Source organism: Salarias fasciatus, unplaced genomic scaffold (assembly GCF_902148845.1).
Source record: "Salarias fasciatus unplaced genomic scaffold, fSalaFa1.1, whole genome shotgun sequence".
NCBI classification, from domain to species: Eukaryota; Metazoa; Chordata; class Actinopteri; order Blenniiformes; family Blenniidae; genus Salarias; species Salarias fasciatus.
Window position 1 is genome coordinate 2243993 of NW_021941373.1, and position 15911 is coordinate 2259903.

General features: G+C 45.8%; 1 protein-coding gene across 1 annotated transcript; it reads right to left on the reverse strand.

Moving 5' to 3' along the window:
• Positions 1 to 11205: 11205 nt before the first annotated feature.
• Positions 11206 to 15134, reverse strand: LOC115384901 (uncharacterized). The gene is made up of 3 exons (XM_030087074.1): positions 14420 to 15134; positions 12358 to 13913; positions 11206 to 11234 (listed from the first exon to the last, which is right to left on the reverse strand). Exons 2-3 carry the CDS (start codon positions 13580 to 13582, stop codon positions 11206 to 11208), a joined length of 1254 nt encoding a protein of 417 aa, XP_029942934.1. The 5' UTR covers positions 13583 to 13913; positions 14420 to 15134.
• Positions 15135 to 15911: the final 777 nt, after the last annotated feature.

Here is a 15911-nt window from a genome sequence, read left to right on the forward strand (position 1 = left end):
GAGTTTCTATCGTCTTGTATGAGTTTCTACTCTTTCCTCTCAGTTTTGAATGTTTACTTTGAGCTTCTGCTGTTTCCTCTGAGCTTCTATTTTTCCCCTGAGGTTTTCCTGATTCATCTGAGGTTCTACTGTTTCCCCTGATGTTCTGTTGTGTTCAGTAGGGTTTGGAGGGTTATGTTAAAAATGTAATCCGGTACAGTTACAAGTTACCTGTATAAAATGTAGTCAGTAACTTCCTCTAACTACTGAAACAGTGAAGACAAAGTTATGTAGCAGAGTAGTTTACATTAGTTTTAGACCAGTAAACAGAAATAAAGACAAGGACAAACACAGTGTGTCATCCACTCAGTGTTCTGACAACTCTCACTCTCCACAAACACAGAATCCTCTGAGTAATGTGATTACCTGCTGAGCTCTGTGCTCAGCCTCAGTTGCTCCCAGCAGCGGTTGTTGCTGTGGTCAGTGTGGACAAGCGTCCAGGAAGCAGTCCCTGAAGGAGGAGCTGTGCTCCATACAGGTGAACTGTCCAGGAGCTGATCAGCTGGAAGCAGCTGCTCTTCATACAGTCACTGCTGGGCTGCTTTGGTTTGCTGCGCCCCCTGGTGGCCACGAGGAAGAACAGTCAGTTCTAATGCAGTCCGGACCAGGAGTCCACTCTTCATCAGTGTTGGGCGGGTTAGGTTCTTTTTTTTTTTTTTTTGAACAATCAAGCACCACATCCTCATCAGTGTGTACATTGTACAACAACACCCCACCAAAACAACAACCAGCACATTTTCAACTTGTACACAGAGCACAGCTCAGTCCTGCATTGTAAACTGGGATGTCAAATGGGCAAGTTACTTTTAAAAAGTCAGTAGTTATAGTTTTTTTTTTTCAAACATGTTTTTATTATTTTTTTGTTATTTTAACAAAACATACAAAAAACAGACAAAACAGCAAAAACAAAACAAAACAAACAAAAAAAAAAATGCTCACACACAGCGAGGCACCTCATTTCTAATAACCGGATGAAATAACAGTGATGACATTAGAAACTATAATGGAAGGACGTTGCTCATTTAGAACAGAAAAACCAATCAAAGAAAATCAGCAGTCATCCATCCAGCCATCAACAGATATGTTATTTTTCTAAAGAAATTTATAGAAGAGACTCCATATTTCCTGAAACTTGTCAAGTCTGTTCTTTGCTGTGTAGCTTATTTTTTCCAAAGCAAGATAGAAAGTCAATGCCTTCAGCCACTGTGAAGCTGGACAAACAGTCTCTGATTTCCATGACGAAGCGATACACCTTTTAGCCTCTAGTAAACATATACTGAGCAAAGATTTCACTTTTTTAGAAACTACAACTTCTTTTGGATAAATATTCAACAGACACATTTTAGGAGATAGAGGAATTTTCCTGCCTATAATTTCACTCACAAGATTTCACACTTTTCCCCAGAAAGATAAAACATGCTGACACTCCCACATGCAGTGAAAAAGTGTGCCTTTCTGATCCCCACATTTCACACAGAAATCGGGTATGCAGGGGTTAAATCGGTGTAGTTTAACAGGTGTAATGTATAACCTGCTCAACCATTTAAATTGTAACAATTTTGAATTTGTATTACTAGATTGGGTCTGAGCTAATAAGCCAGCTTGTGACCATTCTTCCTCCGTTACTCCTTCAGATAAATCCTGTCTCCGTGCTTGAAGAGATTGAGTAGATGATTCTTTGGATTTGCTTCCAAAGGTCCGATACAGAACTGAAACCTGGGCTTTAGAGTGTAACCCCCTCAAAGCACAGTCTTCAAGAGTAGTTAAAGTTGGGAGTGTCAGATTGTTTTTCTGCCTGGAAAGAATGAAACTTCTAAGCTGCAGGTATTTAAATAATGTTTTATAGGAATATTGTATTTTGCTCTCAACTGTTCAAAAGACATAAGGGTTTCGTTTTCATCATATAAGTCTGACATCTTTGCGATGCCCTGGGTGGCCCAAATTTTAAATCCCAAGTCTGCTCTGCCAGGAACAAAATCATTATTGCCATAGATTGAGGAGAACTGGGAAAGTTCAGCAACCTCTCCCAAATATGCGAGAGAATTATGCCAAACTGACAAGGCGTTTCTGAGAAATGGCTTTTTAGTGTTTTTAAGAAGTTTGCGTTTATTAGCCGAATACATATAAAGGTTTGGAGGAATATTTAGGAGATGTGTTTCCATTAGAACCCAAGCTGGCGGATGATTCCTGTCAAAATAGAACATTGAGGCTCGTATTTGAGCCGCCCAGTAGTACCACTGAAGATTTGACAGATTCAAACCCAGTAGTTATAGTTACTAGTTACTCCTTCAATAAAGTAACCGAGTTATAATATTTTGAAAATAACTAATTACTTGTTAAAATAACTTTTGCATTACTTCAGAAAACAAATGTGTTTAAAGGTGCATTAAGGAGTTTGCATGTTTCATGTGAAACAGCGGCCCCTTCAGGCCTTGGGCGTAACTGCAGCTCAGTGAAACGCTGGTGCCTGTGGCTTGCGTCCATGTACGTGCACGGAAGAGGGGAAAAAAACCTGCATTAGCAGCCTTGGTATGCAGAAGAGGTGATTGATTCACAAGAATGGCTTCAACTGAAGTAACTTTTGGTCAGCCTCCTTCCTCGCTCTGTTAGCAGCGCTGCAGTAACCTTTAAGGTTCTTCTGCCTGGTGGGTCTGTGCTGGAGCTGTGGCAGTGCTGGAAGCCGGTCTTTTCTTACTTTCTGGAAGATCCATCCTCATCCTGCTCAGTTGTTGCTCGCCAAGCATCTGGAGGAGTAATGGCGGACAAAACGGAAGCTAAGCGAGTCAGGCCAGCTGGAGGCGCATTACGTCACATCCTCTCAATTTTCCCCAAGAAACACAAATTGCCGGACCGGCACTGTAACTATTCCAGTGACAAGTTTACGCTGTTAGCGGTACTTGCAATGAATATGTCAGGGACATTCTACACATCACTGAATATTTGTGACATATTCATGGTGGAAAATAAATATTTTTATTGTTTTAAAGTCTTTAATGCACCTTTAGAGGGACTTAAGGCAAGATTTGTGAAAAAATCCACATGCATTTCCAGTTTATTCAATGCTAATGGGTCGTGAAGCATTAAAAACCTAAAATAACAGGCCAGTCCACGTATCTGTCTGCTGCCTTATACAGGCTGTATGCCACAGAATTTGTTGCTGTTCGGGCTCAGAATTTCCCGCGCAATCGTGGGGATGTGACGTAAATTGACGCTGTATGTGCGTTGCCGAACAGGAAGAACATGGCTGCTGTGGACACGGACTCAAACACTGCTGGGATCAGGGGTGGACAGTGTTGCCAACTTGGTGACTTTCTCGTTAAATCTGGCGACTTTCCAAAGCCTCTTGGTGACTTTTTTTGTCAAAAGCGACTAGCGACAAATTTAGCGACTTTTTCTGGTGCTCTGGAGACGTGACAGGACGTCTCCGCTGTCCTCAACAAGCAGCGGGTGCTGCGTGAGCCCCTCCCCCGTCCCAAAGCTCTCACAGCGGTCAGTCTCAGCAGCGCCCCCTGCTGCAGTCAGAGCAGAGAGGAGACCCACACTGCTCCGTCCACACGTCAAATGAATCGCGCTGCGCAAATACGCCGCTGCTCACTGCTGACAAACCAAGAATCAACAGAAGAAAGTTTGTTTGTAGTTCTATTTGTACTCCCCCCCCCACCCGCTCTGCTCTCTTCATACAATCGTGGGGGTGTAACGGTACACAAAAGCCACGGTACGGTATGTACCTCGGTGTAAGGGTCACGGTTCGGTACGTTTTTCGGTACAGTGGGGAAAAAGTAAAAAAAGCTCACAAATGTACCAGAACATTTTTCCTAAGCTTTCCCATGCGACACATTATTGGCCCAGTTTGCATGGTGTTTTTTCAATCCGATTGTAAACAATAGTATTAAACGCGAGTGTATTCATGTACAGCATACAAAGCATCCATGCGCACAAAGTCTCACGAGGAACTTGCAGGTCTTCCTCTCTGCAGCAGCAGTCCTCAGCGCCAAGCAGAGAGTCTTTATCTGCTGATATCTGCTCAAATAATGTCCCAAAATCTCCATGATACGCTGCTGAAGGAGCGGCTGCTCCCCTGACCGCAGCACCGCCGTGCGGAGCAGCACGTCTCGGTGTGAGCTCTGCGCCGCATGCCGATGTTTCGAATTAACTGGTGCCCGTGTTAACTTGTGACCAATAATGACTGAAACATCTAGTCGTTCTGGCGAACGTCGGTTATCGACAGTTACAGTGAGTGTATACGTTTAAAGTCTTTTGTGAGTCTTATTTTAACAACTGCTGTAATCAGCATGTGTTTACACAGACCTCCGCTGTCATTCGTTAACACGGGAACCAGTTAATCCATAACACCAGCCGGCGATCGCTCGTATTCTGCTATAGAGCTCTTTATACAACTCGCTGTTGCGCGATTTGGTTCCATCTCGCCTCTCCAATGTTTTTTATGTCGGGGTTTTGTATTAAAAAAGTGTTTTTCCACCACCGTGGCGTTCTCTGCTGGTTTTTTGACTGTGCTGCTTCCCGTTTACTGGCACGTCACACGTCACTCCGTATGAGGGAACGCACGCAGAACAAATACTCTCTCGTTTAATCCGCTCCGCCACACGCTGCAGCTCTCATTCCGCTTGTACTTTCTTCTTTGTTTGTTCATGTTTGGACCTGCTTGTTCTACTTCTTCTTCTTCTGTGATAATGGTGGTTGCCGGCAGCTTTTAGGCTCATTACCGCCATCTAAGGTTGGAATTTTTTTTTTTTTTTTTTTTACTCACTGGTGTATTCGTCATGTGATTGTGTGTGCCGAACCGTGACCCCCGTACCGTGACGGTACGGGACGAATACAAATACCGTTACACTCCTATACAATCGGATAACTGCATCCACTCAAAGCCCACAAAAAAACACCACAAAGAAAAAAAGGACTTTATCAGCGTTATCTCGTGAGTCAAAAAAAAATAATAAAATAAAGACCGAAGCCGGGCAGGAACCCGAATAAATATTTGATATGCGTTTGATTCATGGAGGGAACTTCAGCTGGGAGTGAAAACGGAGGCTGACAAAAATCACATAGTATGCACTGTGGTCTTGCAATAAACCGTGACGTAGTAAACAGCAGGAGCATCCCTGGTGCAGCGCTGTGAAGACGGACTTTCTGTAAAATGTTTGTGCGCGCTCCCGTGCCGCCTTGGCTGGTGGCTGCAGTTACCCACAGCACCTATCGCGGCAGCACTGAGGTACATTTTGTAAAGTTGCCTTAAATCAATTTTAATGTGTCAAAGAATGTGGATCCAATATTACTGGAACTTTAAGGTGCATGTTCAGTTATTTATTACCAGAGTTGGGGTCCGTTACTCAAAAAAGTAAAGAGTTACCCGTTATTCGTTACTTTTGAAAAAGTAGTGCCTTGCAATACTTGATTACTCCATGGAAATAGTAAAGAAGTTACACTACTCGTTACTGCATAGTGCTCCGCGGAGCTGTGCTCCCTTATATCCTTCTGCGGAGCGCTGCGCATGCGCAGGTCTGTGTATCAAAACGTTATTTTAATGGATTTGAAAAGAAAACACGTCTTTTAAAATGTTTTATAACCATTCGGATTTACTTCACGTGCTAATACACCGTCCCCTGGACCACTGGAAGGAGGATTTTGTCCACTTGCGTAGTCCGGCTCTGATTGACTTCCAGCTTAGCTTCGAGCTAAGCTAACTACGATGCTAACAGCTGGGAACCCGCTGAACCAGAGACAGAAAAAAGGTATTTATGAGCTTGTCTCACTTTGTCAATGGGTTAGGGAAAGGGCGTGGGTCCCTAATCTTCGGAGTGTTCCTTTAAAAGTGGCATTTACAGTGGGAGGGAGTGCAGTGTTTTGGTTGCTCTATTTGCAGTCGTTGTAAAAGTAACGATCGCACCGTTTCATTTGTAACGCCAGTTTAACTACCAATCTAGAAGGAGTAGTGCCGCTACACTACTCGTTCCCATCAAAAGTAATTTAACTACTTGTAACGCTCGTTACTTGTCGTTACATACCCAGCTCTGTTTATTACAAAACTAAATATATGATTAATGAAGTAAATGAACTAGGGCTGTCACGATATCAAATTTTCTCTTCACGATTATCGTGGGCAAAAAATATCACGATAACGATATTATCACGATATCAGCAAAAATTTAACTAATAATGGTACAAACATTCAGATTCATCTTTAATTTTATTTATTTTTTTGTTTTCTCTCTTTTCCCAGATGAATTACATTCAGAATACCTGTCAAATGAGGTGTTGAAACAATATGAGAACAGTAACTGTACAACTGCATACACAAAAAGTCTAGTTACACTCAATTAATTAAAATGTGATGAACTGATTAACAGAGGATCCACAGCAGAGGCGTCATTTACGTAGGGCAGGGGTTAAAGCAAAAAAAAATGATTTGACTGAAAATTTTCGAACATTTTTTTAAGTGAAACTTTGTGCTTTCTTCTCAATTTAAATTTGAACAATGTCCTTTATAACAAACAGCATTGATATTAAATCAATCAATCAATCAATCAATTTATTTTTGTATAGCCCAGTATCACAACAACAGTTGCCTCAGAGGGCTTCAAGATGTTACATTTGTCGGTAAAAGTAAAAACAGTGAATAAGCATAATGGTAATATGTCAATATTTACAGTAACGAGACAGAACGAAGCAACCACCGCCTTCGACCCTCACATCCGGCAAGAAAAAACTCCAAAAACCCAGTGGGAAAAGAAGAAATCTTAAAATCAACATAAGTTGGTAAAAGCATCAAAAGCATACAAAAATTACAAGTTTATTCAAAGGTTATTTTTCATTAAACTCAAACTTTGGAACTTGTTTCTTAAGAACTTGTAGAAACAACATTTAGAAAAAAACAGTTGATTTGATGTTTATTTCTCTTTAAGGAAGTCATTCTAATCTTGCTTTTTAATACTGAAACCAAAGGTTTCAAGCATTGCCACTTTAGACCGACGCTTTGCTGGTGGAAGTGGAGGATTTTGCTGCAGCAGTAGAAGGGGAAGTGGAGGCCTTTGTTAGAGCAGTGGAGCTGGAAGTGGAGGCCCCATTAATTATTATGTTGTATTTTATTTTGATTCATACTAAGTTTCAACATGATAAATACCATAAACACTAAAGCCTCGGTTGCAACATCTGTCTCATTAAAACCATCTGCATATCTACAAACTACTATAAAATACGTGTTTATTGATGTTTTGTTATGGGGCTTGGTGTCCAGCATCAGTGTCTCTCATCCAGATTTAGTCTGACCTTCCTCCAATCTTCTTCCCACAAATAAAACTCAATCATCATCTCATGGTAATTTCCTGCAAGAGTACTACAGATTTCATAATTTTCCCCATAAATGCATAGAAATAGAAAACAACGTTGCCACATAAGCATTGTTTATGAAAATACCTGTATAGCTGTTTGTGCTTGTGTACCTGGTCTACTTTTTCTTGATGTATTTTCCAAGAGCAGAAACAAACTAATGAAAAAAGATTCTTAATATTGAAACAGCAATACTGTGACGATTTAAAGATAACAATGGCAATAATAGTCATAATAGTAATTCTAAAATTTAAATATAAAAACATTAATTATACTAATTGTGATAATAACATGTGGTAATTATATATAACAGTACAATATCACAATAATGCTGATCAGAATCATACAACAATATCAACAGCAATCAAGTACAATATACATCCTTAAACCAATTCTCTCAATAAAACTCTCTATCTGAAGAGTTTATGACTGCATTTCATGTGTCCTCCATGTATGATGTTTATGATAAACTCCATCAGAAGTTGAAAACTGATGGATTTATGGTCACTTCTATGCGGCACACGGCAGCAGACTCACGTGACAACAATGCTTGTTTTCGTTGGTTGCTGCGCTATTTTAGCCCCGCCCCTTCCCTTTTTTGATTGACAGGCTTGTGTGTGATTCGTCCCGGTTCCACAGCGGCGGCGCACCAGACAAATTTACTGGATTTTTTTTTTTTTCCCAATTACTTGGGACCGAGTTGGTCGGGGGCGAGGTGATCGGGAGTCGGGTCCGAGATGATCGCGGGCTGGGGTCGAGTTGATCGGGGGCCGACTTGGCTTGGGACCGGCGACGTCAGGGACGACATGAATTGGGGCCGTGACAACGAGTTAACTCCAGATTGGCACGCCTTGCCACGACAACATCGTGGCAAAAAGTCGTGCAAGTGTAAACCTGGCTTTAGCCTCCTGATGTCCCGTGTGCTTTTAACGCTGCATTGTTCTTGTAGATTGTGTAAACCAGGTAATGTCTTCAAAACCGCAATGATAAATGATAAATGATGATAAATACAATTACAGCAGAAAAACTCTTCTTCTGCTGTGAATTCGGGGCTATTAATATGTACATGTACTTCCCGCATCACTTACAAAATAAAAGTCCCCATGTACTCTCGCTATCAGGATAGATTTACTGTGACGAGGTGCGACAACAACAAAGCCTGTAACCTTGCGCATATGACATTTTTGACCAAATGAATAAAACGGCTTCATTGCCAAAGCACGCAAACCAGAAAAAGCGGCACCTAGTCAATATGCGCTCATGATACGTATTTTTTTTTTCTCAATTTTTTCAACTGACGGAATTCCGTCGTGGCAACGGAACTCTTTAAGCCCTGACGTAGGGTTGGTGGGTTATGAAAACCCACGGACCCTGTTGGGGTGAAATCCTGTCCCACCACCACACTGCCGAGAATTTTTGTTTGTTTGTTTAAATCCGAGGCGGAATGAGCAGCAGCGGCTTCTCTCCAGCCAGAGGCGCCGCTACTGGCTAGGGCCCCGAGCTGAAGGGGGCCACGAGGAACGGCTGACATCAGTCAATTTCAATGACAGATTTAAGGCGCTACACTAGACGCTGCAACGACAACGTGTCGAAAATCCCTCGCATGGGGCCCTTTTCCGAGTACTCACCGGTTAGTTGCTGGAAGGGGGCCGGCGGAGAAGACGGCGGATATCAGCGACACAACTTGAAACACCCCCCCGGACACATTACAATGACACGTCTGGAATCTACCTAATGGGGCCCCACTACTACTCGGCTTGCGTCAACGTGCAGTCAGTGTTGCTAAAAAAGTTGCTAAACACACTTTTTTCGGGTTAGGATAGAGCGTCTCGCTGTCGTTGTCGGCCACCGCCGACAATGTTTAGTTCACTCGTGACGCTCGCTAACTGGGAGCTAGCTAGCTAGGAGCCGTGCTGCTACCGCTGCTCTGCTGTGTTTATATGTGAGGGGGAGGGGGAGAGATTGGAGTGCTGCAGTCGGGAGACGAAGCAGGGCGAAAGAACAGGAGCGGATTTTGAAAATACACTTCAACTCGTTTCAAGTGGCACTAGATCCTCTTTACGATATTATCATGTCCGCATTTTGAACACGATATTGAAATTTCATTTTTTTAATACCACGATTATCGTCAATACCGGTTTACCGCGACAGCCCTAAAATGAACACTTGACCGAAAAAGTGACAAACAGGAAATGCTACATTAATCTGGTGTTGTGCTGAACTGTCAGACTGTTTTGCAAAATGATCTTAGAGTTTTGAAAAGGTCATTTCTGTTTGAAGAAATGAACCAAACCACTGGAGGCAAAATAACAGTTACTCCCATCACGGCTCGCTATATATCTATGGTGTCTTCTCTTTGTATATCTATGGCCTCTACTCTTTATATATCTATGGCCTCTACTCTTTATATATCTATGACCTCTACGCTTTGTATACCTATGGCCTCTACGCTTTATATACCTATGGCCTCTACTCTTAATATATCTATGGCCTCTACTCTTAATATATCTATGGCGTCTACTCTATGTCAATGGCCTCTCTTCATATATATCTGTGGTAGTGTCATGGTTTGTGCTGTAAAGTCTGGACAGCTCACATGTCTGGAATACTTAGTCTTATTTTCAAATGTAATCCCACTCACTAACCCATGTTTTTATCAGATATACCTGTAATGAGATTACAAATGTTTTATGTACAGTAAAGAATTAGTTACACTACTTTTGTATCCTATTTTTGTAACTGTGTCACATGTACTGCGTTCCTCCCCAACCCTGGTGTTCAGACGGGGTGCGGCTGCTGAATGGATCCAGTCTCTGTTCAGGCAGACTGCAGGTGAAGACTAACCCGTCTGACCAGACCTGGTCCTCAGTGTGTGAAGCAGACCTGGACCTGCAGGATGCACAGGTGGTGTGTCGGGAGCTGGGCTGCGGGGCTCCTTCGGTCCTGCAGGGGGCGCTCTATGGAGACGTGCAGACTCCCAGGTGGAGCCCAGAGTTCCAGTGTGGAGGCCACGAGTCTGCTCTGCTGGACTGTAGAAGCTCAGGCTCAGCTAGAAGCAGCTGCTCACCTGGTAAAGCTGCTGGACTCACCTGCTCAGGTAGAAGAGGAGCTGCAGCTTCCACTGCTCTTCTCTTCACTCTCACTCCATCCTCTCTCTCTTCTCTCTCTGCTCTGGGTTCAGGGGATGATGAGTTCAGGTTGGTGGGAGGAGCCAGTCGCTGTGCAGGAAGTCTGGAGCTGAAAGTTCTTGGTGAACAGAGACCTGTGAGGGACGGTGGCTTCACCCTGAAGACAGCAGCTCTCATCTGTGAACATCTGAACTGTGGCTCTGCTGTTTCTGTACAAACAACTGGTGTGTCATATCAATCTATGTGGAGAATCAACTCAGACTGTGTTCAATCTGGATCTGACCTGTGGAGCTGTGTGGTATCATGGAGCTCCTCTGACACCCTGAAACTCACCTGCTCAGGTATGTTTTGCTGACTTCAAAAAATTAATCTTTCCTTCCTGGTTTAACAGCAGACTAATTTCCTGCTGCTTCTCTGCTGCTTCAGTTTGTTCCTCAAACCAGAGATCAGCTGATTGGTCTCCAACAAAATCATGTTGTCAGAAAAAAAAAAAAAACCTCAAATCCACAAAGATCTGAGGATGAAAATACCTCAACTGCTGGAGCTGAGCTGAGTTTCTACTGTTTCCTGAGTTTCTATCGTCTTGTGCGAGTTTCTACTCTTTCCTTTGTGTTTTGAATGTTTACTTCGAGCTTCTGCTGTTTCCTCTGAGGTTCTATTTTTCCACTGAGCTTTTCCTGATTCATCTGAGGTTCTACTGTTTCCCCTGGTTGACGTTCTGTTCTGTGTTCAGCAGGGTTTGGAGGGTTATGTTAAAAATGTAATCCGGTACAGTTACAAGTTACCTGTATAAAATGTAGTCGGTAACTTCCTCTAACTACTGAAACAGTGAAGACAAAGTTATGTATCGGAGTAGTTTACATTAGTTTTAGACCAGTAAACAGAAATAAAGACAAGGACAAACACAGTGTGTCATCCACTCAGTGTTCTGACAACTCTCACTCTCCACAAACACAGAATCCTCTGAGTAATGTGATTACCTGCTGAGCTCTGTGCTCAGCCTCAGTTGCTCCCAGCAGCGGTTGTTGCTGTGGTCAGTGTGGACAAGCGTCCAGGAAGCAGTCCCTGAAGGAGGAGCTGTGCTCCATACCTGTGAACTGTCCAGGAGCTGATCAGCTGGAAGCAGCTGCTCTTCATACATTCACTGCTGGGCTGCTTTGGTTTGCTGCGCCCCCTGGTGGCCACGAGGAAGAACAGTCAGTTCAAATGCAGTCTGGACCAACAGTCCACTCTTCATCAGTGCTGGGAGGGTTACTTTTTAAAAGTAGTTATAGTTACTAGTAACTCCTTCAATAAAGCCACTAAGCTATAATATTCTTTAATTACCAGGCAAAATCACTCCTGTGTTACTTTCGCACGAAAAAAAAATGTTTAAATCCTTCACAGAATCTGGATCCCTCTGAATGGAACTTTAAGATGCTTGAGCTACGGTTGTTTACAAAAAATACCTCTGTGAGCACTACAAGTGAGAAACAGCATGCATACATGAGAAATTTCCATCACATTCCCCCCTTTTGATTAAATCAACCACGGTTTAATCAACTTCAACAGGCCCCCCCACATCAGTCAATCAACCCCAAATCATCAGCATCATCAACATCAGAATCATCAGAAAGGTGAGCGAACGAGGATGCAGACAGCTCAGTGGAATGAAGCAAAGTATAATGAGCCAAAGTAGCTGTGAACATGCGAGCAACCAGACAACGGACCAGGGGAATAATGCAGCAGGAGAAAACCCCCAGAATCAATAGGAAAACAGCTAGCATGCCAGCAACCTTAGTAAGCCAAGCCCGCCAGCCGGCCCCAGCCAGCCAGCCCCAGAAGTCCCATCCAGACGAGGGGACACCCTTCTCCTGAGCATGTAGTTCAGCCAGGAGAGAGGACAGCTGAGCATGGATATTAGTCATGTTATCAGAGACATCAGGAACCCAGGTGCAGCAGTGATCACCTATGAGAGCACAGACCCCTCCCTTCTCAGCGAGAAGGAGGTCCAGGGCCACCCTGTTCTGCAGGCCCATGACACGCTCGGCCTTCTGCTCATCTGTGAGGAGATCAAAACCGTCAGTGACGAGACCGGTGAGGTTCTCCAACTCCCATGCAAGCGAGTTAATCTCATGCTGGTTACGAACGGTGCCATGCCAAGGGAAAAACCCCCCCCAGAACGCCTGCCCCCACCCTATGCGTCTCTTGTCCTCCGGAACTGCAACAGCCCGCTTCCGGAGACGACGGACACCTGGGATATCAGCAGCAGAGGAATGCACAGTCACAGCAGGAATCAAATGGGCCAAATAGCAGGTACCAGACCAGTCTCTCGGCAGATAAATGTAGGATCTATGGCCACAAACCCACACCATGTCCGTGGGACACCCATAGCCCGCCCTGCTGGGGAAGGATACGATGTCCCCTTTCAGAACAGTTTTAGCATCCCACTGGAGAAACAACGAATACATGTTAGTAAAAACAGAGTAGTTCAAGTAGATCACAGACCAGAGCGGTGAACCACTCCACCAGGTCGACGCATGGGGAGAGGTAGCATTAGGACATGGCTGATGATCCACAGAACAGGACACATTGAGAGTGAGCGCACAGCCAACAGTGTCACCCAAATGGGAACGGGTCCGAGCAGGTTGCCGCACGCACAAGGGAGGTGGGCCAAATGGAGAACGTAGGCCCCTGAGCTCGTAAATAGTACCTGTGTGTGCACACGTGAAATTAGTAATATTAGAAAAATGCATGGGCTCTCGGAAAGGGGTCAACGGGGGAACAGTTGCGTTCGGGTATCGCAGTGTAAGCAGGGTTTGATTTTTGCGGTAGCGGATAAAGGTGTATAGAGAGTCTGAGAGGGAGACGGGATGTGGGATCAGCAGAGTGTTAGCAGGGGTAGCATGAGGCATAAAAGCACACACAATACAACTAGAATTATGCAGTCCCCGAGCTACCGCGCGGGCAGCTCTCCACCACAGGTTGTCCTGGGGCCCGGCGAGGTCCTCCACCACGTGCCCACGGTGGAGCGGAGGAGCCATCACTGCTAGCACTGGCAGCAGCATCATCAGGACCAGGAACATCTCCATCGTTGCCTCGTGGAGGGTGGACTACCTCACACGGGAGCTGATCTCAGGGATTATTCTGCCCTGTGGCTGGGAGATCAGCTGTCGGAGCCGGCGGTGGCACCGTAAGGAGCTTACAGTGACTCGCGTGGATCCAGGTAGCTCGCTCTGCTACCTTCACGGCAGTGTGAGTCACCAGCAGGACTTGGAACGGACCGAGCCACCGTCTGGCTTTCCAGTGCTTCCTGCGGAAGTCCTTCACCAGGATCCAGTCCCCTGGGTTCAGTCGGTGTAGAGGGCCTTCAGCCGGGCGCGGAAGAGCCTCCTTCACGGTCTGCCTGATCTGAAACAGAGTCTTGGAGAGATCGGCACAATAAGACACCATGCTGCTGTCACACATATCAGTAGACAAGGTTTGCCAGCGCGGAGGCTCCAAGCCTGTCTGAGGCGGGCGCGCGAACAGTGTCTCAAATGGACTGAGACCTGTTCTGGCTCTCGGACGCATGCGCATGGCCATCAGCACAAGAGGAAGAGCTTTAGGCCACGAAAGGCCCGTGTCCTCACAACATTTAGCCAGCTTGGCCTTCAAAGTGCCATTTTCTCTTTCCACTGCTCCTCCAGACTGTGGATGATAAGAGCAGTGTGTGCGTAACTGGAACCCCAATCTATTGCTGACCTCCGTCAGCGCCTTATTTACAAAATGGGTTCCGTTATCACTCGTGATTCTGGTGGGAATGCCCCACCTCGGAATGATTTCAGTCAGGAGTGCTTTGGCTACCGCTCCGCTGTCCGCATGTTTGGTGGGAAAAGCCTCCACCCACTTGGAAAACATGTCAACAACCACCAGGCAGTATTTCTTACCCTCTGCAGGAGTCAGTTCCACAAAGTCCATCATCAGGTGGTCAAAAGGGAACTCAGACGGCGGGTGAGCAGCGCTCCCCACAGGCCGGACATGGCCGACATTGTGAGCTGCACACACCAAACATGTCTTACAGTGCCGCTCCGCCACAACCGAGAATCCCCTGGTAAACCACAAAGATGTGACCTGTTGTACCATTCCCCCCTTGGAGACATGATCAACACCATGAGCAAGCTTAGCAAAATGAGGGAAGAGGCGGCGAGGGAGACAGGGACGTCCATCCGAAGACACCCACACCCCGTCAGCGAACCTGCACCCGCTTGAGGACCAAAGCCGGCGATCATCAGGCGTAGCCAGCGATTGAACCTCAGCAAGAGAAGCTGAGGGGGCCTCGGAGTCAGCAACAGTCAGCTGAGGAGCCGGAGGTGCACTCGCCGCCCGCCTGGCAGCTGCATCAGCAGCAGCGTTCCCCCTGGAGACTGAATCCGCAGAGCCTGTGTGTGCAGAGCATTTCACAACAGCAACAGCAGAGGGTAACAAAATAGCATCCAACAGATCAGAAACTTGAGATGCATTCAGGATCGGTTTACCACCAGACGTCAGAAAATTCCTGTGCTTCCACAGGACACCAAAGTCGTGCACCACGCCAAAGGCGTAGCGAGAGTCCGTGTAAATGGTGACAGTTTTCCCCCTGGAGAGCTTACAGGCCTCAGTGAGGGCCACTAGCTCCGCAGTCTGAGCCGAGAAGTGAGCCGGAAGGGAGCCGGACACCAGGGTGTCGTGATCGGAGCAAACAGCAAAACCCACCCGGTTTCTTCCGGTCACATCGCGAGAGGAGGAGCCATCCACATACAAGATGAGATCAGAATTAGGCAAAGGAGAGTCAGAAAGATCCACCCGCGGGGTGCAGACCTGTGACAAGACCTGATCACATTGGTGAGGCTCCCCATCTTCCTCGGTGGGGAGGAGGGTTGCCGCGTTAAGCCTGGTGCACCGCTGAACAGTGATGTTAGGCATGTCCAGCAAAACAGTAGTATACCTGAGCCAACGCGCCGCAGAGAGGTGCGAGGTACGCTGTTCAAGTAGAATGACCGACACAGAGTGTGGTACCATAACAGTGAGCTGAGAATAACCCACTATGTCTCTGAATGCCAAAACCGCCTTCTCCGCCGCCGCAACAGCACGCAGGCAGTGTGGGAGCCCCGCAGCCACCGCATCTAGCCGCGAGGAGTAGTACCCCACCGGACGAAGCAGGTCCCCATGAGCCTGTAAAAGAACAGATGACATGAAGCCATTCTTCTCATCCACCATCTGTGTGAATGGTTTGGTTGGATCAGGCAGAGCCAGAGCCGGAGCAGAGAGGAGGGCCTCCTTCAAAGCCACAAATGCAGCCTCGGCCTCCGTGGTCCACGGGACTGGTTCTTGCGCCGCAAGGTGTGACCCATAGATACACCTGGTAAGAGGGGACTCAAGAAATGAATAGTTAGGAATAAA

Bases quoted from the DNA above. Each gene is read 5' to 3' on its own strand.
- LOC115384901 (XM_030087074.1), bottom strand. From the start codon at position 13,582: ATGGAGATGTTCCTGGTCCTGATGATGCTGCTGCCAGTGCTAGCAGTG. The intron at 11,235-12,357 runs GTGTCCCCTCGT...TGCTGAACACAG, and splicing joins ACTACATGCTCAGGAGAAGG to AACAGAACGTCAACCAGGGG.